The 24,856-nt window shown below is 40.6% G+C and overlaps 1 protein-coding gene across 3 annotated transcripts in view; it reads right to left on the minus strand.

Annotated features, from left to right (window-relative positions):
* Positions 1-24,856, minus strand: part of Rmdn2 (regulator of microtubule dynamics 2) — a 53,659-nt gene that overhangs the window by 12,449 nt on the left and 16,354 nt on the right. For 2 of the 3 annotated variants that reach the window (XM_059248252.1, XM_059248251.1), the window contains 9 exons: positions 21,543-21,717; positions 20,325-20,427; positions 16,030-16,090; positions 9,945-10,020; positions 8,997-9,074; positions 6,503-6,601; positions 2,797-2,850; positions 2,628-2,708; positions 1,151-1,200 (listed from right to left, as the gene is read on the minus strand). In XM_059248252.1, the coding sequence (XP_059104235.1) occupies positions 1,151-1,200; positions 2,628-2,708; positions 2,797-2,850; positions 6,503-6,601; positions 8,997-9,074; positions 9,945-10,020; positions 16,030-16,090; positions 20,325-20,427; positions 21,543-21,717 (777 nt within the window). Of the gene's footprint in view, positions 1-1,146; positions 1,201-2,627; positions 2,709-2,796; positions 2,851-6,502; positions 6,602-8,996; positions 9,075-9,944; positions 10,021-16,029; positions 16,091-20,324; positions 20,428-21,542; positions 21,718-24,856 lie in introns of those variants that run through there. The other variant, XM_059248253.1, reaches the window with a different exon arrangement.

Here is a 24,856-nt window from a genome sequence, read left to right on the forward strand (position 1 = left end):
AAATAAAACTGGCATTATTTTAGTTTATTTTCTACTAATACTTTCCTGGCATATTTTCACACAGCTGACATCACATCTATATAACATTTTGTCTTATTCACAAGATATTCTATGCATTTCCCTATAACACACACACACACACACACACACACACACACACACACACACACACACACGAGAAACAGAGTCTTGCTTTTATGTCCATGTAGGACTCCTGCTTTTCCCTATAACATGTCACATCTTATATTTGGGTGTGTATTTTTGTTTTTGAGACAGGGTCTTGCTTTTTAAGCAGGCCAGTCTAGGACCCATGACCATACCTCCTTTTCCTGAGTGATGGGATTAATGAGTGTGCTGCCATGTCTAGTATATAATTATTTTTAATCTCAGAATATTTCTACTGTAGTGAAGCTATAGTATGATTACCTGTTCTCTTGTTATGTTGTTGGGAATATACATAACTCATCTGTGCTTTCTCTTTAGGGATATTTCTATGATGTGATATTACAGAATTCGACTTAATATATTTTTTAGGCCTTAGATATAGTCAACCCAAGGGTTGTAGCAAAAATACCGCCCCCCCCACCACAACTAACAGTGTATAAACACATTTCATCTCATGGCAATACTGATCATTTTGACCATTTCCTGAAAAAAGAAAAAAAACTTCAAAGTTTGATAGTAAAACAGTATTTTATTGTAATTCTATTTACATTTCTCTGATTATTAGCTATACTTCTTTTTTCTCCCTTTTCTACCAACTGTGCCCAGTGCTTACATTTTTCATCCTTAAGAATAAGATTATTTTATTTTATAAAGTCTATTGAAGTGATGATAACATTCACTAAGGTGCATTTTATTAGACTGATTTACGTATTTGTTACACAAATATTCTAAAGGCTGTAGTTTATTGACATAAAAAAATGCATACATGTTTAGGGATCATGACACACCAACATTAAATACTGTTTCCAAATAACATGGTTTGTGTTGTAGTGCAACTGCTGCAGAAGGCATGATTGATTATACCTTCAAATCAAATGAGAACACATAATCTTTACATTAAGGAGAACAGGATTATAAAAATACAATTCTGGTAAACTCTAGAAGACCGTATTGGGATTACCGAAGAATAAATTCTTTTATTTACCTCTTCAAAGAACAGATTATTTTTTTCACCTCTTTGTGTGCATCCTTGTCCTATAAAGAAAATACAAACATACAATGAGATGTCACACACTGATCTCGATACTCTAAGTACTTTGATATCCATGATTTGTGATGTAGGTGCATTTCTTGAAAGGCTGTTATAAATAGCCTATTTGGGCCTTCTCAGTACACTCCAGGCTGCTGAACTTGAATGTTGTTGCTAGGCCAACAGTGTGAGGCTATTGATGAAGCCAATAGTTCATTCAGCAATCATCACATACTGTCTTGACACAGGGATTCAAATAGACTACTGATTCCTTAGGACTGAGCAGAATGCAGGTCTAGGAGAATGTAGTTAACATAAGGAGGCGTTTCTCCATAAAATCTGGAGTGGGATGCAGAAGGGAGAGTCTTCACGTAGGCTGACACCCTGGTTCTTCCAGTATGTTAATGTAGTGCTGTCTGCCTTTTCTAAGTGATGTGAAATCGTAACCCTAGCAGCAGGATTTGAGGTTACCTGAGATTACCCCAGAAGAGCCATGTACGCATAGATGACATATACAAACATGTCACCATATGATGGTTCATAAATGTTAGACATTGCATTATTGACTTTATCAGGTAGCTTATACTAGCGATAACTCTCCCGTGAGTGATTAATGTCATCTGAAAATATTATAGCAATTTAAAGTACAGTTTATCCTTCATATTAATACCTCTGTCACTGTGAATCAAAGCATTGTATTTTCTTTCCCATCTGACCTTCTCAGCACACTCCAGGCTGCTGAACTTGAATGCTGTTGCTAGGTAAACAGTGTGAGGCTATTGATGAGACAATATTTCACTCAGCAATCATTTATATACTGCCTTAGACATAGGAATTCCTTTTATTTTCTGTTTTAGAGAATATTTTTTAGGATCTGTGATTAGCCCCTTAAAGTGAAGAGATGCTCACATAAGTAATAGAAATGCTGTTGTTTGGGATTCTTGGACTGTAAAGCTGTTTATACACATTAATCTGGGCTCTAGAGACCAAATGGCTAACAGTCTGAGTAGCAACCAGATGTGTGACAGGTTTAGAATGTCCTGGGTGAGAAACAAAGACACATTCATGGATAACTGTAATTCAGAGGAGAAGTTACAGGTGCCACAAGAAAGATGAAGGATGCTCAGAAAGTTCCCAGGCGGGGAGCAAGCTAACGGTGAGGCGCCCTCACTGTAACTCGTGGTGCAATGAATAAACTAGTTAGCAAAATCACTCACTGGGTCTGTTTCAGACTGAAAGAAAACTTTTAGAGACAGATGGTTATACATATAAATCACTTTATCCTATGCTGTCAACATAAAGGGAACTGAATCCCTGACGGTACGTCTACAACTTAGAAAAAAAATTAATAGCACAAAGGAAGGTTAGAAAAGATGATAATTGAAGCTCAGTGCCGGTGAGGCCCTCACTCACTCTCACTGTCTAGGCTCACCTCTTTGGTAACAATAGGCAGTAACAATGCCAAGTTGCAGAATTTCCAAGCATCCTGAGATTCCTCAAGATCAACGTAACACTAGAAAAGAAAAAGAAATCCATATGAAAGGCTACCCACATTTAATGTAATGCACTCAAAGCGATTTTCAAGCAGTCCTCTTCCTTACCTTGGCCACGAACATGTAGTTGGACACAGAATAACCAGGTTGCAATTCTTCAGCCTGGATAAAAAGAAAGGATAATGGGCAATGTTATAGCAAGAATGCTAGTCATAGTGAGAAAGGACGTAGTTCCAGAAATCAGACACCAGTGGCCAAACTGTCACAAGAAGTTCGGTTCCATGTGTGAATATTTTTATTGGTTTAAGTACCTTTGTATAGAAGCACAGCTTTTTTTTTTTTTTTTTTTTTTTTTTTGGTGCCTTTCCTGGAACTCACTTGGTAGCCCAGGCTGGCCTCGAACTCACAGAGATCCGCCTGGCTCTGCCTCCCGAGTGCTGGGATTAAAGGCGTGCGACACCACCGACCGGCAGAAGCACAGCTTTTAAAGATAGCTATGAAAATGGATTGGTGCTTCAATTATGGTCATTAAGCTTTCACAGCAACGAGATTAGTTCCCATACAATCATCGCCTTTGGTTTTACTGTGCTATTCTTTCTCGTCTTTTCTTTTGAGAACAAAAACATTTGGCAACACACTCTCCCCGGGACAGGTCCTATACATTCCACAGTCTGTTTAGGAAGTAGGAGTAGAGCATGACTGTTAACCCATGGCAAGCATCTTTTAATAGACCTAGGCTCGATTGCTTAGGAACACATGTCACATGATTTAATAACATGTGCGGGGCTTTTAACAGAAATATAGGATCCATATTGCAGGTACTATTAATGTCCCCAACTCTACTCTTTCACCCACAGTTCCTAATCTCCAGGGCATAACAATTCCTTTAGAGATAGGGTACTAGAGATCTCTTCTAAAGCCCGTCAGTCTTTGCCTTGGAACCACCTTTTGCCAAGGTCTTTGCCTTGGAACCAACTTTTGCCAAGGTGGCATGGCATGTGAGCTCCCAACATGGCTCCAGTCCCCAGCATGGAGGGACACAGAACCTAAGGGAGAGCTCTACCTACAGAACTTTAGAGATCCAGTTATTTACAAATTTTAAAAAGCCAAGCGTCTCCTTTCTAATTTTATTTTCAACTTCATGCTCCAGGAATACACTATCAACTGTTCAACAGTCATCCGACAAGACTATTCGTTGGATATAGAAATAGAAGTAAGTAGTTTATGAAAAATAACACCTATAATGGGGCTATTTTCTACACGTGTTTCCCTTCCTGGAGCCACAGACACATTTTCATGTTAGCATACACAGACCTGCTTCATTGTTCCTAAAAGCTGTATTTCAAACTACAGGTATACGATCATTAAATTCAGTACTTCCCATTAGACATTTAAATTCGTTCTCAGTTTTCACTATCAAGGGACACCCCTGCTCCTGTATATGTGTATATGTCTGTAGGTGAGACTGAGATGGACAGGTAAACAGTGTACGGCCATGAAACAGAAGGGAGATAGCACAGATGTCAATAGATGAGAAGTCATCCTTTCCATCCTGGCTCGAGTTCTGCACATGCTCTTGAGCATCCACACTACTGACGGACTCTGGCTGGCCAGGCACTTCTCTTTTCTTCTTCTATTTGCTTCACTGTTTTGCCTGCCTGTATGTCTGTATAAGGGTGCCAGATCCAACCGGGCAGTGATGGTGCACACCTTTAATCCCAGCACGCAGGAGGCAGAGGCAGGCGGATCTCTGTAAGTTCAAGGCCAGCCTGGGCTACAGAGTGAGTTCCAGGAAAGGCACAAAGCTACACAGAGAGACCCTGTCTTGAAAAACAAAACAAAACAAAACAAAAACAAAAAAACAAAACAAACAAACAAAAAAGGATGCCAGATCCTGGAGTTACAGACAGTTGTGAGCTGCCATGTGGATGCTGGGAATTGAACCCGCGTGCTCTGAAAGAGCAGTCTCTGAGAGAGCAGTCAGTGCTCTTAACCGCTGAGCCATCTCTCCAGCCCCACGTTTCTCTTTTCTAGTCACTTCCATCTCAATATTCCTCATCTGGTAAGAGTATTTCTTGAGCCATTCCAAGAAGGACTCAGGCTGACAGTCCAATTGCACCTCCTTCTACGTTCAGGACTTGTCTTAGCTCTGTGAAAACTCTATCTAGATAACATCTACTCATGTGCTCTCTCCTGCACCCCCTCCCGGAAATAACAAAATAACTGGAATATGTGCATAGACCTCATGAGGTGGGCATCTCTAATCTGGAAACTGGAAATCCTATATACTCCAAGTTTGAGACTTTTAAGAGCTGACAGGAAGGTGCTCCAAGATTGGAGGCATTTCCAGTTGCAGGTTTCTGGATGTGGATCATTCAGTTTGTAACTACAGGATTGTATAACTGGTTCCAGAGTAAGTTAGTTTAATGGGTGGATATAGCACATGCTTAGATGTGTACAAAACTACCTTTACTTGTTCAAAGTTGTATCAGCAAAGCAATTATACACTCTAAAGTAAGAATAAAAATACTGGTTTGATCTAATACCTGAAGACCCTCTATAGAAGTGTCTGCAACTTAGAAAGTGATTGGCAAGCTAATTCTTCACATCTCTTGGCTAGCTATTTGCTCCAACTGAAACATCCTTTCCTGGAGGGAGGAGGGAGGCTTGCAAGACTCAAGAAGCTAAGGGAACTTAGGAGGCACATGAAATTCGGGGACCTTAACCAGATTTCAGGGAACCCAGAGAGTTAGGAGACTCATATGGCCCCGCCTCAAGGCAGGAAACAGTTGCCGGGAAAAAAGACTGTTGAGTGGAGCAGCCTGAAAGCTGGATGAACTCTAGGGAGGCTGCTTCTCCAGTCATCACCCACACTGGGGTGTTCTGGGGTGCAGCTGCCTGGGGTCCCATATGCTCCTGTAAGGAACCCTATAAACTTTGGCTCACCCAGCTCTGCTTGGGTAGACTCAATTTGTGGTCAGCGTCCTGTTGGGTCCCAATGAACATTTGTCCCCATCTCCCCAGAAGAGTCATACAACAGAACCTTTTTTTTTTTTTTTTTTTTTTTTTTTTGGTTTTTCGAGACAGGGTTTCTCTGTGTAGCTTTGCGCCTTTCCTGGAACTCACTTGGTAGTCCAGGCTGGCCTTGAACTCACAGAGATCCGCCTGGCTCTGCCTCCCGAGTGCTGGGATTAAAGGCGTGCGCCACCACCGCCCGGCTACAACAGAACCTTTTAAGATTATGCTGGTTCTGTGTCAGGCTCGTGAGGAATGCTGGGAGCAAGTTCAATAATTTGCTCTCAGATTTGGTAGTAAGGGTTGCTCTGCCTATACCTTAATTTAGGCTCCTGAATTTCTTTTAAAAAGCAGTGTGCCAGCAGGATGTGGTGGCATATGCTTTTACTCTCAGCACTCTGGAGGCAGAGGATCTTTGAGTTTGAGGACAGCCTAGTCTACAGAGCAAGTACTAGGATAGCCAGGGCTACACAGAGAAACCACGTCTCAAAAAACAAACAAACATAAAACAAACAAACAAACAAACAAACAAACCCAATCACCAGCCAACCAACAACAAAACAAAAAATTAATATGCCATTCCTGGGACCAAGAGCATAATTTCAGATCCAGAAAGCTTATATTTGAAGCATAACTTGAATCTTGAGAGACTTAAGAGCAACACCGTCAAGGCTACAATTCGTAACGGGGCTCCAGTTAGAGCTCTGCCCATGGAGAGAAGAACCATTTCCTCGGCAGCAGGCCAGCTGAGGCTGCTGCGGATGAAGCAGAACGACACTGCAGTGACAGACAAACGCACCTTAAGAAAGTTATGCAAAGCTTCCTGAACCGTTGACGATGGTATTTGCCCGAACAGAGTGGCAGCCATTTTTTTCTCAATCCAGCTGAGTTTTGAGACCTATACATACAAAGGAACAGCACTCTTAGGAAGGTATTCATCTTCTGAATGGATGATCTCTCTCCAGCCACATGTGTAAGCATATATGGACCTATGTGCATATACATAATGCATGGTAATAAACATACTCATAACTAATATATCACAGTATGTAGCAGCGACAGGACCTGCCCCTACTCTTGCCTCCTTGATGCTACCAACTAGCCTCCCGAGTCACTTCGTAAAGATGGATATGAAATCAGAATTCCTAGTCTAGGGAGTTTAGAGGGCTGAGCATTATTTACTTATTTACTACTCAGGACCCTGAGAGGCGACCAGTAGATGCTCCAGGAGATGTTCCAGTGGACAGCCCTACACCCATGCACATACTTAGTGGGTTCAAGAAGAAAGACAGCACTTGAAGGTGGGAGGGAAGAGTGGAAGGGAGGGTAGGAGAGGAGTTGGAGAGAAAGGGATGGGGTGGATTTGAACAAAACAAACTATATGCATGTATGGAATGCTCAGACAATAAAACAAAACAGTAATCATTCAATTTCATATTGTCATTTACTTGTTCACTGTTCCCAAATACGAATATTGGGCATGTATTTCAGAAATGCTACTTAAAGACATTGATGATGCCCTTGTCCTCCCAGCGACATCAAAGATCTTCTCAACCCATCTTTCAATTTCTAGGTAGTCATCTTCTGGTAAAAAGAAATACATACCTGTGGAGCTAGGAATGTAGTTCTGTGGTACAGCACTTACTGAGCATGCACAAGGCTGTGGGTTCAATCCCTGGTGTTGACAAAACTATGTGCATTTCACACAGTTTTATTTATTGATTTGCTTAGTTTTGTTATTCTGAACTTTGTAAAAAGTATATCGCACTATGTATTTCCTTTTGTGATTTTTTTCACCTAACATTGCTTTTACCAGATTGATGAGTATAACTGAAGTCCAGTCATTTCAATACATATTAAATATGGAATTTAATATGCTTATTATGTGCTTTACATATAAACACTTTTTGTATTCTTGATTGATTAGTTATCAAAAAAGGCAGGTTGGGGGTCAGGAAGATGGCTTGCTTGCACACATAAGAACCTGTGCCCAGTGGCCAGCACCCAAGTAAAAGGCGTGGGGCAGGACATGATTGTAAGCCCAGCATTGGGGTTGGGGGGTAGGATAGACATAGGCAGGCCCCTGACCCTTGTTGGCCAGCCAGTCTAGTAGAACTGGTAAGCTCAATTCTGAGAGAGACCTTGTCTCGAACCATAAGGTGGTGGGCGAGTTACTGCGAAAACATCTGATGCCAACCATTGGCTCCATATGCGCACACGAGTTTGTGCACGCACACACATACACATATACACACACGAACCACATACTACTCTATCCCCCAACATCCCATCAAGTAGCATGTAAAGTCTACCAGCATTTTGTCAGTTTGCAAACATATGTATATTTGCATAATTTGGTCAATTTTTATTTTGTAATTTTGAGGCCAATATTAGGGGCATAATAATTTACAAATTCTTTCACAGTTAATGCAGCTTTTTATTTTTACAGAGTTCTAATCTGTAGCTCTAGAAATAACTGTACCTTAAAATAGATTAAGTGCAATATGAAATATAAAGCATAAGATTCACATGTGGCACACAGCAGGTCTTCAATAAAAGAGAGCCTGTTCCTCCTCCCCAATCCTCTTTTGGCCTTAATGAAAAGGTTCCTTATTTACAAATTGTATATTCCAGCCCTGTACCTTTTTCATGCACCTTTTTGGATACACTTTTACATTTTGTAACTCTTTTGTAAGCTAATAGTGTTATTTAGAACACCAGGTCTTAGGTTGACCAGTTGCCCTTATTTGAGCAATTTCAATATCTCACACCCCATCACGTTAAGTTCCTTGAAGGAACCTTGGCCTGTGTCATGTTTGAAGATAACTTTTGGGACTCTAGATTAGTGATGAATGTGTAAGGTGGTCCTAGGTTTGATCCCTAGCACTACAAAAAAATAGTGTTTATCTTCTTTCCACAGAACTATGGTAGTACACTTGTATACAACATGTGTGTGGTAGCTGATCTTAACCTAAGAGGCCCAACATATGACTTTTGCAATTCTATGGAAAAATAAGAAAAAAAATGTATACACACAGACACACACACACACACACACAGAGACACACCCTCGCACACACGCACCCCTAGGTATATACAAAATGTAAGTTTATAAATGATAAAATATATACACTATAATTAAAAATTAATATTCAATTTTAAAACATACATGTCATACATTAAAAATTAATTTTACAATGCTCTCTAATGTGCAATAGTTATGAGTAAGCCATTGGAAATGTATTAAATACCCACATCGTATTCAAGAGTTCTAAGCAAAGGCATTAACTTACAGTATAACAATATCTTCCCTTGAGGTAATACAAAAAGGGTTCTTCAGGTAAGAGCTGGATGGCTATATCTAGATGCTCCTGGAAAAAAAAATCACAGAAAAGTCATCTCCTACTTTCAGATACTGCTGAACGGAACCGTGCCAAAGCCCAGGGAACTCAAGGTGGTCTGACAGTGTCTCAGCAACTTCCCCATTCCTACTACTACCACAACTAAATCTCGGCTATAATTCAAAATCGAAATTCCCGTACCTGGAGCTAAAGCTGCGCCTGTGCCCTAGGCAGACCATGCTTAATCTAGAGCCCAGCGCCACAGTAAAACTAGAATATGACCAAGTCAAATGTCTTTGAGTCCTAGACTTTCCCAGTGAAGACACATCGACCCAGAAGCGAGTTTATCTGTACAAGACGGCGTGAAGCAGGATTTAAGAAAAACAGCAGTGCTGGAGCGGCATGGATTGATTCCCTAGGCACTGTCAGAGTGAATACCTGGAGCTGGGATACAAGGAAGAGCCATTTCCTTCCTCCACAATTACCGAGTCAGAGATTAGTTATTGAGTCACAAAAATCAACAGCAACTAGTACATGGTATGTAGGCAAGTTGCTTATTTTGTTCACGCATCATGGTAACTAACTTTAAGCTTTAGATTATATCCTACGTCCCCCACCTCTGTCCCCGACGTCAGTAGAGACTGTTGGCTGCCTAGTCCCAGTCAGATGTCATGATGTCAGTGAGTTCATGACCAATAAAATCGAACACTCACCTACTATGTGGGTTCCTGTACCTTCTTGGATAATATTTAGCAAACCAAATGGTTTGATTCTTTTTGTTACAGTATTAACTGTTTCATTTTCTGTTGTTTAAACATCAAAATAAATCCCCAGAGTTTAACATGCTGAATAATCTCATGCCAGCTAGTGAAATGGAACATTCTGAACACCAAGAAATACCTTGAATAGATGTCCACAGTTAATTTTGTTTTGCAAGCCCTCAAACTCAGATACATAACCACATAAAACTGCATACCTGGAAAGGAAAAAAAAAAACAGTGTCTGCCATGTACAACTGTAAACAAACGCCACTATCATATAACACTTACATCTCTAGAGCACTCATCAACATTTTACAGAAGAGGTGATATAGATGCAAGGGTCTTATAACTAGATATTTGACATTAATGTGAAGCCAGCTTCTTCAGGCATAAATGCGCACATTATTGTTGTCTGTGCCATACACACTGTGGTGAGGGTAAATGAGCCACCCAGTGTAATGTGATTTCAACAATGCCTGGCAAACAGGAGGTTTTAGCCAGTGCCAGATGCCATCATCAATGTCATCATCAGATGGTCTCTCAGAGAAAGTTTAATCATGCACTAAACTGGGTAAAATGTGTTAATAGATTTAGAAATTTTAAAACATATTAAAACCAATATGCCTCTTTAAAACTTTCCCGACCTCCTTAAATGTCATTGAAAACAAAACAACTCTCATGATTAAAACCAAATAAAACTAAAGATAATCTTACAGCATGCTTTGAAAAGATTTTCCATTTCTCTCAAGTCCTGCTGGAAATAGTGTATTAGTACAAGAGTGTTCCTAGGGATTTCTTTTCCCCACTGGGAATACAAAATGTATAGAAATGGTTATTTGACTACAGGCTGGGTGTAGTGCATGTTCAGCTACCTGCTTATTTACTTTAAAAATTGAAGGGGCGTTTGTTTCACACCTGTTTCTGTCTGTGAAAGGCTTCAGAGGATTTCAGAATGCTGCTGCCCGAGGCAAAATACACACATTAACTTATGTTGAGATTGTGTGATTGTTACTGATTGCATTGTTGTAATAACTGAGATCAGGAATGTGGTTTGGGATGCTAGCTCAATCATTTCTCTGAATAAGCAAAAATTCTAAGTACAGAAATGAAGTGAGCAATTTCTTAATTTGGAACAGTAAGACCATTCCGGGAAACAAAGGATGACAGGAAGCCAACCAGTCACACACAACCAAGAAAATGGCCCCTTCTGGCTGTGACATTGTTCTCTTTACGGCCACTGGACTCCACCACAGTAGAGGCAGGAGGAACAGTCGATCCAGCCTAGTAGAAATGACTGAGAACCTAGAGTATGATAAATGACTACTCTTCAAATGAGACTTAATGTTGTTCTTCTGCTCCTAGAGGCTGGATATTAAAAGAATGCTGTTCCAGAGCATTCTTAACCTCCTTTGTGAAATCTGGACCCTTTGGCTGCAGGTCCCCAGGTCCCTGCTCCTCCTGGGTTACTGTTCCAAGCCTTCAAGCCAAGGACCACTGCTCCTCAGCTTTGTTTCCTCCTCCAGCACTGACTTGAGTCTTTTGTTTCTTCATATAAAATATGTTCGTGATATCCCAAAATAAGTCGATGGGATGTTTGGCTGGTGGTGTGTGGAATCTCAGAGCCACAATGGGAAAACTGACATCTTGACAATACTGGGGCTGTGTACCCACAGCATGAACTAGCTCTCCATATCCTTACCACAGCTTTGCACTTTTTCTCATATAGATCCTGTATACATTTTGTACATTTTTAAAAACCTAAGTATTTAAATTTTCGGGGCATGCTAATGCTAATGGCAATGCATTTTAATTTTACATTTCAATTGCGGCTGGGTTTTGTACATCAATTTTGCATCCTATAACCTTGCTTTCGATGACTAAATTCTAAGAGAGTTAGGACAGTCACGTCTTCAGCAAACCAAGTCAATTTTTTTCTTCTCAGTCTGTAGCTTTCACATCCTTCTGCGCAGGAGCTGGCACTCTTAGAGGAGTACCAAACAGCAGCGTTGAGAGGGACAGACATCCCTTCCTCTCATCTTCCTGCTTACACGCAGGGAAGTAACTTTCTGACCTTAGGAATGATGTTAACCGCAGCCAGTCTGGCCTTTGTTCTCTGCCAAGCTGAGGAGGTGCCCGCTCTAGTTTTTGGAGAGGTTTGGTTTGTTTGACTTTCCACGAATAAAAGTTGTCTGTCCAGTGTGGTTTTCTGCATCCACTGATGCTGGCACATGGTCTTTCTTCTTCTTCAGTTTGTTAATGTACTAACCAATTTTTACACATTGAAACAACTTCCCAAAAGCCCAGGAGAGAATCCACATGGCCACTGTATATTCTTTCTATACATCGTGCGGATTCAGTTTGCTAATACATTTTAAACGATTTCTATACCTATACTCATGAAATTATGACCCGCAGTTTTCTTGTAATATTTCATCTTGTTTTAGAAGTATTATAGTGCTAGGATAAAGAGAGAGAATTCTGGAAGAGCTTGTAGAAAGTTGGTGTGTTTTTTTCCTTAAATATGTGATAGAATTTACTGGTGGATCCTAGTATTTCCTGATTATTATTATTATTATTATTATTATTATTATTATTATGTTTTTTGAGACAGGATTTCTCTGTGTAACAGTCCTGGCTGTCCTGGAACTCACTTATTTAGATCAGGCTGGCCTCGAACTCACAGATATCCACCTGCCTCTGCCTTTTGAGTGCTGGGATTAAAGGCATGCACCACCACACCTGGCTCCTGTCAAATATTTATTCTAGGCCTTTAATAAGTAAAGGCCTAGGTTGATTGTCTATTCATATGTTCTTTTGAAATGCTCTCTAAATTCTGCTGTATCATTTCTTCCAAAGAATTCTAGGAGTAATTTCAATCCTTCTGGAATTCCATGTAACTACCTCTATTTTGGTTATGAGTATTATAATTTTTCAACTTATTTGGACTAAAAACCTCAGGCCATTTTCTATTTAAGTATACTTTCCTTTAAATTTACACACACACAAAAATACATATAGCGCAGGCAGTTAGCATACCCCATAACTTAGTTTTCCCCATTTTTAGCATATTCTATTACTACAGTACATTTGTTTTAACTGTATCGATACTGATAAACAACTGTTACAATGAACCCATATTAATATACAATTATTAATTAAGCTTTATACTTCATTCAAATGTCTGTTTTTCCCTAATGTTTTTCAGCATTTTGGATACTTTAATTCACGTATTATTAGGGATCTTTTTTTTTAACATGGTAAAATCTCTTGAATGATTATTGTCATCTTTCGTAAGTCCAGCACCTCCTAATTTTGTTTTCTATAATTTTATAAAAATACATTTCTATGTTTTCTGAATAATCAGAACTACTTATGTAATCTCTGGGTTTTTAACCTGCTCTTATTACACATTCTTTCCAAGTTACTGTGAGTGAAGAGAAAAGACAAACAAATTCCATGAGTTATAAACATTAGAGGAAGTGCTCTTTCCATTTCAAATAATATGTCTCTAGAGACTTAGGACATTTATAATCCGTCCTGAAATCTGTCTTTTGATTCTGAAAATATTATTTTTCTGTGTCATAAACTCCACTCGCTCACTTTCTCCCAAAAGGCCATCACTTCCTTTCTTCTAGTGAACTTTATCTATGTGTATGTTATTTTTATAGTGTTCATTTTAAAATGTAACTTAATATTTTATTGCTTAAACTCTTAGTCTGATGGGAATTCTGAAGAAAGTTACTTTACACTATGGTGGATTACTGCCATCTAGAGGTTATTTGAAGTAGTGTTGCTTTCACAAGACTTCTGATTTTGTGTGTGTGGTGGTGGTGGTGGTGGTGGTGGTGGTGGTGGTGGTGGTGGTGTGTGTGTGTGTGTGTGTGTGTGTGTGTACCTATTTGCATTGGTACTGAATATATACCCTCAATGGGTGACAGCCATATTATATTTCAACAATTCCTAAAGTAACCGCACTCATTTCTTGCAGTATTTGTGATTCAACACTAACACTACGTACATGGGAGGGATCAGGGACAGCCTCCTGGAATACAGGGATGGCTGAAAACATCAGAATATAATATCTTGAGTTCTAGTTTTGCTTTTCTCCATATAGTGTGGCCTTGCGCACACATACACACGTATGGGGCTTTGCTTCTGTATTTAGAAAATGGAAACAGACTTTCCTGTGACACATACACTATAGGGTGTGTAGCTATAACTCACAAACAGTAGAGCATAACTCACATGGAAGATATATCTATACCTACAGCCAAACCTTTTTGGCCAACATAATACAAATATATTTCATTATCTCCATTCCAGAGTATTTTAGGTTGATATAATAAAGACAATGGAATCTTCTAGAACATTTATACAGCCTTAAAGTTACAGCAGAGAAACTCTTTCCAAGCTGACCTAGACCCCCAGCTGTCCAATAAATATTTGTTTTGCTGGATTTAGGCTTCAGACCACAGTTTGCCATTCTTGTTGACTAAATGAATCAAGTCATTTTCCTCAACACTGTGAGGACGAGCTATGGAATCAGTTTATCTAAATTCCACCCACTATTTCACGAGTCAAAGTTTAAGATTCTCTTTCATCACCACCTTAAATTTTACTATTTCACTGAATGAAGGCTTTTCTACCGAGCAGATAGAACACATTCTAAGAGTTAAGGTTAAACTGGCATTCAAACTTACTACATTTTCATCAACTGGATTGATTTTAACATTTTTAAAGTTAAAAATTGATACCAAATTTAAAAACATCATGTGAAACATAATTGGATCATTATTTTGTGGTGATAAGGACTTAATCTAGTATTTAAGTCCCATTGCCACAAACAAGGTATTTCATTGACAACAGAAAAAGTGAGAGAGAGAAGGGGATTAAAGGGGACAGAGCAACCTACTGAGCGTGATTTCAGCCCAGTCCGCCTTAGCCAGCCAGAGCACAGGTACTTATGGGGGGAGGGGCTTGGAGAAGACTCAATATTGCTTCTGTATGAAAACTGAAAACTTACACTGATAAAGGTCCTCACTGAAGATGATGCACATTTATAATGTGATTCTTCATGGGTTCAGAGGAATGTTGTGTTGTGGAAGAAACTTTTTGTACATCGTGAGGATGTGTCACTCTGATTGGTTTGGTTTAATAAAAAGCTAAACGGGCAATAGCTAGGCAGGATGTTTTTGGCAGAGAGGATGGTGGGAAGAAGGTGGAGATGTGAGGAGATGCAGAGCAAGTAGGGTGAAAAATCTGACTACAATGTTGGATAGAGGGAAGAGCAGAGGAAGACGAAGAAGGAGAAGAGGAGGAGGAGGAGGAGGGGGAGGAGGAGGAAGTGAAACAGGGTATGGAAGGAGCAGTAGGGAGAAGGAGAGAAACTCAGAGTTAAGGGTAAAACAGGAGTCCTTTTTTTCTGGCCCAGATCTGGCTAACCAGGTCCCAGACCCCCAGTTTCAAAAGAGATGAGGAGAGAAAATAGCTTGTTTGGTACAAACTCATCACAGTACTCCTCAAGGAAGGAAGATTAAAAGATCACTGTAATGTATAAGAATCCTGGGTTTTATATCTCTGGTTAGTTTGTCTAGGTCATCTAATCTGTATAAATGTATACTTCTAAATTAGCGTGTGTGTTTCAAGTCACATGTTCTAGCTCCTAAAATTCATTTCCCATTTTGGGGTGTGTTTCTTAGAATTTGGGGTACACAAAAACTGCTGGGTTTTTGTTCAGGAGATTTAAGTGAGTGCTTGGGAATGGAGCGCCCCCTGCTGACAGCTGTCTGTTTGTTTTTGAGACAGGGTTTCTCCATGTAGTTTTGGTGCCTGTCCTGGATCTCGCTCTGTAGACCAGGCTGGCCTTGAACTCACAGAGATCCGCCTGGCTCTGCCTCCCGAGTGCTGGGATTAAAGGTGTGCACCACCACCGCCCCGCTAAAAAACTGGTATATTTTATTAGACTTAATTATAGTTTACCCTCAGAGGCACGAGACTTGTTAGAGTCTCGTGAGATTCTCACGTTTAAAATGCATCTAAAGAGAAATATGTGAGAATAAACATGGTAACAGTTGCTGTACTTTCCACTATCTTTTCCTGAGTGGCGAGTGTGGCTGACCAGGTCAATGCAGCAATCATAGTCTTCAGAACTCAGGGCAGTGTAGAGAGAGGCGTAGAGAGAGGCATACCGTGAGGCTAAGCCTACAGGGCTCCCGTGTGCTTACCACAGATGGCAGTGTCCATTCATGGGTGCTCGAGTGATAGCTCTCTCTCCTAACGTTTTTCCTGAAAGACAAAGAGATTGAAGTTACTGTCGTTACAGGAGTTGGTAGGAGACGGGGTCTTCAACTGAGTCAGCGGCTCCTCAGTAGGGTCCTAAGGTGGAAAGCATTTGTCCCGACTGTAATTTGTTAGAAGAGGACATTCGCCACCGGGGCCAACTGTTTACTCTGGGGGTCAGGCCTGATAATCCGTATTTTACTGGCTTTCAAGGATTTTGTTGTGCGCTCACATTTGAGATCCACTGGGTTAACTGACTTAGGCAAGGGCAAGGGAAGTTTCTTACTCATTACGTGAAAGAAAAACACATTGTTTTCTTGTAATCCATTTATACGGCATTTGCTGAGTGCTCACTAGCTGTCATATTGTGTGAACCTCTAGGACCAAAACATCAAATTAGAGATGGTCCTTGATTTCCAGGGCTTGTAGCCTTCAGTGTACAGCAAGTACACACACAAGGAACTTGACTAAAAAGTAAGTGCACCATCAAAGGACAGTAGAGAGTGTGTGAAGGGGTGGGGAAGGCCCAAGGAGCTTGGCCTGCTCATTCACAATAAGAATGGGTCCAAGGAACACATGGTGCTCTTAAATTATTACACTCACTTTAGAATAGCTTTTAATCATGTGAGGACTATTTCTCACGGAGGCTCTCTAATGGCTTGAGTGTATTCTGAGACTCTAAAAAAGAGAATACTTTTTTCCTGTGCCTCTTTCCTCCCTGCCCCCACTCCCTTTTTGTGCCTTGAAGACACTACCCAGTGACTACGAAAGTGGCTGAGAGAATCTTAAATAGGGATCTTCTAAAATCAGTCTCTAATTTGTGACTAATTTATGACTTGCTCAAGGTGCATGCTATAGTTTATCCATTAAGGGACATATCTTGTGTAGAAATCAACCTGAAATGGAAAAAATTAAAGTAAAGCATTCTAGTAATAACTGGTATTACCTTTGGACAAGCATCAAAGGATCAGTTATTTTTAATGAAACACTAGAAACATACTCCCTTTCCAAACAGAAACATACCATTTTTTTTTTAAATTTTGAGACAGTATCACACTGTTGGTTAGACTGGTATGGAACTCGCTATGAATCCCAGGCTGACTTTGAACTCATGGCAATCCTCCTGCCTCAGCCTCTCCAGTACTGGGATTACAGGTATGAGCTACCGCATCCAGCTAAAAATGTGTTCTTTTGTGAAAAACAAACTAAGCTGAGTCTGGTGGCTGGTGCATACCTGCACTTCTGGCACTTGGAAGTCTGAGGCAGGAGGATTGTGAGTTCAAGGCCAGCTTGCCCTGTATAGCAAGACTGTCTGAAAACAGAAGCTTAGATCTGAATCTAAGCTTCAGCTGCCTTGTCAAATGGAAACTTTTAGTGCACCACCCACAGGCTTAAGTAGGGTCGAAACCACCACTCTGGGGATAACAGAGGAAGTTGGGCGGCATACAGGCTGGCTGTATAGTCCCCTCTTCACCCCCAGGAACAGCTCCTTCCCCTACAGAACAAGCATTCATACCAAGCATTTAAGTATTACTGCAATGTCCTCTTAGGAATGAGAATAACAGTTTACTTGGAATACAAGTAAACAGTCAGTCACACTTGGAAAATGTGTTGCATAATGGCGCACTAATTGAGTTTTATAAAAGAATTCCGAATGACCTCACACAGGAGCTGAGGAGGAAATCCGCTTCAACACCCCTCCTCATACTGAACCCAACATTCCTCAAGAGCCGGACTGAATCCTGGCTCTCAGCCCCGGTGTTCCTGATCGTGACCTTACTAAGCGTCTATTCCTTATACACTGAATTGCGACGGCCGTTCATCGGTCCTTTCCACACAGCCCGTTCTCACGTGTGGCACTGTCACACTCACATGTGTCCCTTGCCTCCCTCTTCCCCTCTTCTCGCTACACTTTGTTTTAACACTGCTTCCAGACAAAAACATCTTCCATGAATTTCTTAAATGTACAAAAAAGTGATTTTTGCTTTACTTCACTCTATGTATGAATGAAAACAGAGCTCTCTTTTTGCTGTGATACTGTAGATTTTCACCTTAAGGATAAACCTCATGTTGACCCTATGCACTCAGGATTTACCCCTGCATCCCCTTCATATTGTTTTTCCACTTTCCCATTATCTCATACATGAACTCCTGTTCTAGCTCCATTCTGTTACTGTGACAAATACTTTGACCAGAAGCAACTTAGGGGTGGAAACGCTCTATTTCAGCCTACAGATCATAGACCACCACTGAGGGACGTCAGGGCAGGAGCTCAGGCAGGGACTTAGATCCAGGCCTGCTTGCTAGTCCACACAGCATTGCTTTTAACCAAGGAACTCACGCACAGCCAGGAAAGCACAGCCGAAACTAAGGAGACACACTGTCTGATGTCTAGCTTGCAGGCCCATGCTTCGGTCCAGGACTCCATGTCTAGGGAATGGTACTGCCCACAGTGGTCTGGGCCCTCCTACAGCAATTATCAACCAAGACAACCCCCCACAGACCTGCCCACAAACCAATCTGATCTAGGAAGTCCCTCAACTGAGGCTCCCTTCGGGTAGCTCTAAGCTGTGTCAAGTTGGCAGTTAAAGCTAACTAGGACATCTCACTTGGGCTCCCAGTCAGTTTCAAAACAGACTAAAACATTGTACCTATGGGAACTGGTTACCTCCATAAGAAAATTTCCCTCCATGAACTTCTAGCTCCTGCTACTGACTCCTCCTTTTTGCTATAAACTCTGAGCACCCCCATCCTCTTTTAAAATAACAGCCCATCTCTGTTGGTCTCTTTATATGTGACTATTTGAACAGTACCGCCTTCCCAACAAAGTCAGAGGCTCCCCTCAGTCATTCTGAGACCCCATCTATTCTGCGCTCCTAGCCCCGTCTGCTAACAGAGCATCCAAGAGAAGGAAGTGTTAGAGAAAAAAAAAAAACATGACTGCTGGTGAATGTCCAACAGTTTTTACGTCAATATGCTTTATTCGCTCCCCCCTCGCAGATATGAATATAAATCCTTTTAGACTCCAGCTCAAAATTCTTCTTTAAAAACTCCACCGTGTATGTATATCACCTGCCAACTGGATTGCTACAGAAGACTAACCCCGGGAAGGTGAAGGATAAATATGAACAGGACAAGAGGGGAAGTCTCTCATCTTCCTCCAGTGAGGGGGGAATTAAAGTGCAGAGGTCACTCAGCAAGGAAATCTTCAACGGGAAGAAAGACCACCACAGATTTCTGGTGGTACGTCCTTCGTGGAAATGAAAATGCCAGAACTAGAGTTGGAGGAGTTCTCCCTTGCTCTTTCTTTCTCATACTGTCATAGAAAAGCCAGGGAAAGAGAACGCTTTGGAACAAAAAGAGGAAAAACCAACTACAACACCAATTATTCTGAAGCCCAGAGAGATGGCAGCTCAGGGGCTTCTGAGCAGAAAAGCCTTCTGACACCCAGTGAAACATAAACAGGGCCACAACAACAATTTGACCTTCTCCTTGGTTTTAATCATGCCATTACTGTTATTGAGGAAAATTTAAAATACACGCAGAATGTAGACATGGCAGTATAATGGATTGCCATGATGCACTCATCTTAAATAACCATCAAATCAGAGTTGACTTTATTCTTCCAGATACATTCTGAATTCCTGACATCTGAGAGGTTATTTCTGTGTTCCTAGGCCTGAGTGCCACAGGAAGTGTGCTGTGAGTTTAACTGTGAGCGGTTACAGCTGGAGACCATGATCCTCCTTGGCTTATTAGTGTGCTTCAAATACGAGCACAGGTGTTTTGGCTTCCTGCGATGCTAAAAGGGAAGTCTTGAAGACTTTAAAAAGAGCGGGGTGATGGTGGCACACGCCTTTAATCCCAGTACTCGGAGGCAGAGACAGGTGGATCTCTGTGAGTTCGAGGCCAGCCTGGTCTACAGAGCGAGATCCAGGAGAGGCACCAAAACTACAGAGAAACCTTGTCTTGGAAAAAAAAAAAAAGATTTTAAAATGTGAAGTCTGGGTTTTTTTTCCAGTTCCCTGCTCTAATATTATTAGCTCAATTATTTTAAAGGAACATCCACTTTAGTCTTGGAAGGCCTTTTCTGAGATTGTGTATAGTTTTTGGTTACCAGGATATATTGGAGATAGATTGAGTCTCTAACTAAGATGATTTTGCATGAATTAAAATCGACTAATGGCTTATTGTGGAAGATAATGCCACCCGAGAACAACCAGTTTGACAAATTACTTACCAATATTAGCATAATGTTTCTTTTCCTGTGTATTTGTAGATTGGTCATACATGTCTCCATAGGCACGGGCAAGCCGCCACAGAAACTCTATCTCTTCACTAAACTGGAAAGATAGAATCACACACTAGATTAATGCATTAGTTTGTCCAGACTGACATCATTGCTTTCACTGTACCTTAAAGGCAGGTAAAATGGTATTTATAGATGACTGAATTTATACATATGGATTTTTAACATTTTAAACTCAAATATTTATGGCTAAGAAATATGGCCAAATACAGTGTTACGTTTGTATTGTGAATCAATTAATATTAAATGGAAACTAGATCCAATTGTGTAGTAGACAGAACTGACATGGGCCAGAACCTAAACAGTCTCCCTGGACTAGGGCACCCTCTCTCTCATCCTTCGTAAATGGTCTACTGCCAGTATAATAAATAGCTTATTGAGCATTGTAGGGAGTATTTGTAAATTAAAGTGCATACACTCAGAAAGGACATTACAATTTTTACCTAAATGACCCAATTATAATTGTAAATATTTTTTAATTTTTTAAAACTTTTATTGACAGTTAATTCTTGCACATCTTCATAGAGCATCGTCTGATCTTTTGGTATATTTGTATGCTATGTGTTAATCAGTTAGGATCTGCAGGTTTTACAGTGTGTTAAGAGTTGCTAAGCCCTCAGACCAAGGTTAGCCTCATATTACTCATGGGCAAAAAAAGATTTGATTTCCCCTTAGATCTTAGAGCGCTTAGGTCCCTTTTGTCATTAGTGATGGTGAGACAAGATTAGTTCTTCAAGTCCCACATGAAACACTGCAGAATGACTATCGATAGAAACAGCTTGAGCATACTGATCGATATGATATTGATAGCAATATAGAAAACTCCAACTATAATTTTTATTCTCTCCAGGGAAAACATACTGTATTCCTGGGCATAATGACTTACTTCTTCATGTTATAAAGCATGCATTACATATCAAAGTTAATAAAATCAAAGTAACTCTATATAAGGCTGGTTCCTACTTTTGTGACCTTAGGTAAACCTAATTATCTCAAATTCAATTAAAAAAAATTACTCGTTTTATAAGAAATACATCAATCATTCTGTTTCTATGCTGTGACACAGTATTATAGTTCCAATATGAGCAGGGTAGTACTTAAATAAAAATGGAAAATGGCACGCACATGTTATGCACATGCAGCTCTTACCTTTTCTTTGTGGTCACAAAGCAGCTCAAAACTCTGCACTTTGTCAGACTCATTTATCCGTAAAAGGTCTACCTTCTGAAGGAGGACATCCAACTTCAGTTCCTCTATGTGCGTGTTAAAAGCCTTAGGGCCTGGGAAACTCTGTTCTTCTGTGTCAGTGTTAGCTGTCATATACCTAAGATGGCAGAAACAACCACCAACTCCCTTTAAACTCAAGCACAGTGACCCGAGAAATCCTTTGAAAATGTGAGTCGAATTATTCCACTTAGTGCTAGACAGTGTTGCGGCACCCACTGTTACGCAGAGGAAAGGTCCAAGAGCTGACTATTTACAAGGACTCGAGCAACTTGTGAACCAGCCCTAATAGTTCTCTGGCTTAATGTCTAACCAGTCAACACTCCACTGGCCCCTTCAGCCTGTCATGGGTGCTCTTACCTCCTACCTTTACCCACTGTTCTCTCTGATGGAATGTTCTTTCCCCTAGACAGCAACATAATCTTTACTCCTAACTCAAATCTCTGCACTGATGTACTGTCTTAGTGTGGTCCACGCAGATTATTCTATTTAATGCTGCAGCCCCGACTCTTTCTTCCTCTTCCTGATGTTCGATTTTCCCCCTCCATAGCACATGTTCTCTTTTATATGCTATAAATAATAATCCTACAGCATATGTTCTTTTTTGTCAGTATCAGCTCCATTAGAATGCCTGCTTCTTAACAGTAATGTTCACTAACTAAAGAGCTAAGTACCCAAAATAATGTCATGCAGTGTACATTCCCTGGATGTTGTTGAGTAGATTATACCAAGCTGAAGGAACTTAGCAGGCACTCAAAAACGTGTGTGTGTGTGTGTGTGTGTGTGTGTGTGTGTGTGCATATTTGCACTTTTATGTATTCATCTACAGTTGAACATGATGTGCTAATTTTGTGTGTGTGCATGTGCACATGCATGCACAGTGGGGTGCACATGCATGCTGTGTGGAGGCCAGAAGTTGACATTTGCTGTCTCTCTTAGTCGCTCTCCATCTTGTTTTTTGAGACAGTGTTGATCATTTCACCTGGATCTCATCTGGTAGCCACACTGGCTGGCCAGAGACCTGCCTGTCTCCATTCCCTCAGTGCTGGGGTTTGGATGGGCGTGGCTGTGCCCAGCATACATGGGGGTGGGGATCTGAACTCAGGTTCTCATGCTTGTGTGGCAACAAGCACTTTCCTGACTGAGCCATTTTTTTGTTTTAGCTCCCACTGCTCTAACTTGTTTAGTTTTCAAAAATGAATACTATTTTCTACGCTGGTTAGTTTTGTGTTAACTTGATGAGCCAGAGTCATTTGAGAGGAGGGAACATCAGTAGAGAAACAGTCCCACCAGAATAGCCTGGGGGGTATTGTCTTGATTGATGATTGACACGGGAAGGCCCAGCTCACTGTGGGCGGTGGTGCCACCCTTGAGCGGGTGGTCCTAGACTGTATAAGAAAGCAAGCAGAGAAAACCATGGGGAGCAAGCCAGTAAGCAGTACCACTCCATGGCCTCTGCATCAGTTCCTATATCCAGGTTCCTGCCCTGCCTGAGTTCCTGTCCTGACTTCCTTTTATGGTGGACTGTGATAAGGGAGTGTAAGCAAAATAAACTCTTTCTACCCCAAGTTGCTTATGGCATGGTGTTTAACACAGCAATAAAATCCTTAACTAAAACAGAAATTGGTACCAAAGAGGGAACTATTTCTGTGACAGACCTGAACGTGTGTTTTTGGGGGAGACGATGGAAGGACTTTGGATTGAAAGACGATGAAAGCAGTAATGAGCATCATGGCACAGAGATCTAACAAGGAGACTCTGGACTCATGGGTACCTAAGAATGAGAGGTAATGGGCGGAAGAATACAACAGAACATTTAAGTCTCCAAGAAAACTCTGAGAAAAATGAAGGTATGTTAAAATAGTTGTGTATATGGCAGGAAGTGGAAAAACTCTAAGTACGTATGCACATAGATCAAAAAGACTTGAAAAGACCCTGAACTTGGACACTTCACTTGATCAAGGAGGGTCTTCTACACACGGAGCCAGTCCATGGATCTGGATGTTCTTTCGACTTCTCAATTTTCAACAAAACCCACAAGCATCCAAGGAAATGAGGAAAGGTAGTTCACTCAAAGAAAGAGAATGCATCTCCAGACATGGATGCGAAAAGAGAGGCACGTTTTAGAGTTTCTAGTCAACGATTTAAAAATAATAGTCTTAAACTTTGCTTAGAAAGCTAAGGAAAAGAAGGAAAGAACCAAAAAGATAAAAAAAGAAAAAAATAACAAAGTGGGAGTGTCAGCAAAGAGGCATGAATTATGAAAAAGAACCAAACAAATCATGGGGCTAAGATTATGCTAAATGAACTGAAATTCGCTGGAAGAGAGCAAGAAAAAATTTTAACATGGAAAGCAAAGAACAGGCCAAGTTGAAGATGCATCATTTGAAAATGTTGTGAGCAATAAAAAGAATAAAGAATTAATAAAAATAGATACAATCTAAAGGGCTTGGGAGATACCGTTATGTTGACCCAATACACATTATAAGGATTCATGGAGAAGAAGGGACAGTGAATTTACATGAGAAAAATAATTGCCAAAACTTCAAATCCAAGGAAAGACAAGTACAGAAGAAGCTGAGTCTATGCCAAGTAGAATAAACCCAAGAAGGTCCACCCAAGGGCCTTACACTTGAGCTGCTGAAAGACAAAACCAGAGTGTCTTGAAAGCGCCAAAGAAATTCAGCATACGTCAAGGACTGTCACCTTTAGTGAACTTCTCGGCCACAAGAAGCCTTGTGGACCAGATGGCGCTGGGAAGATATACTGTAATGCCATAAGAAAGAAAGGAATAACAAAATAATTCTACAACCAGCCAAAATCGCCCTTGAAAAGTACAGGAGAAATCAAATACTTATAGAAAAATTTAAAAAAGCCAAGTTTATTATCTGCCCTACAAGAAATGCTAAAAGGAGTCCTCCCGATTGGCCTTCTACAATAATCTGAAGCCAAATAAAAATGCTGGGGATGAGACTTAGCTGGTAAAGTGCTTGCCTACCTCTCAGGGAGCCCTGGGGTCAATCCTCTGTCCCACGTAAACTGAGTGTGGCAACACACTCCTGTAATGCTGAGGAGGTGGAAATAGGAGGACCCTCGCTGACATAGTTCAAGGTCATACCTGGAAAGACCCTGTCTCAAAACAGCAACAAATACATTAAAAAAAGTTAAGTTCTCCAGTAAAGACAAAAACATGGATAAATACTAAGCTAAGTATTATCATAATTCTGTTTTGAAACTCT

The sequence above is a fragment of the Peromyscus eremicus genome, chromosome 22 (assembly GCF_949786415.1).
Source record: "Peromyscus eremicus chromosome 22, PerEre_H2_v1, whole genome shotgun sequence".
NCBI classification, from domain to species: Eukaryota; Metazoa; Chordata; class Mammalia; order Rodentia; family Cricetidae; genus Peromyscus; species Peromyscus eremicus.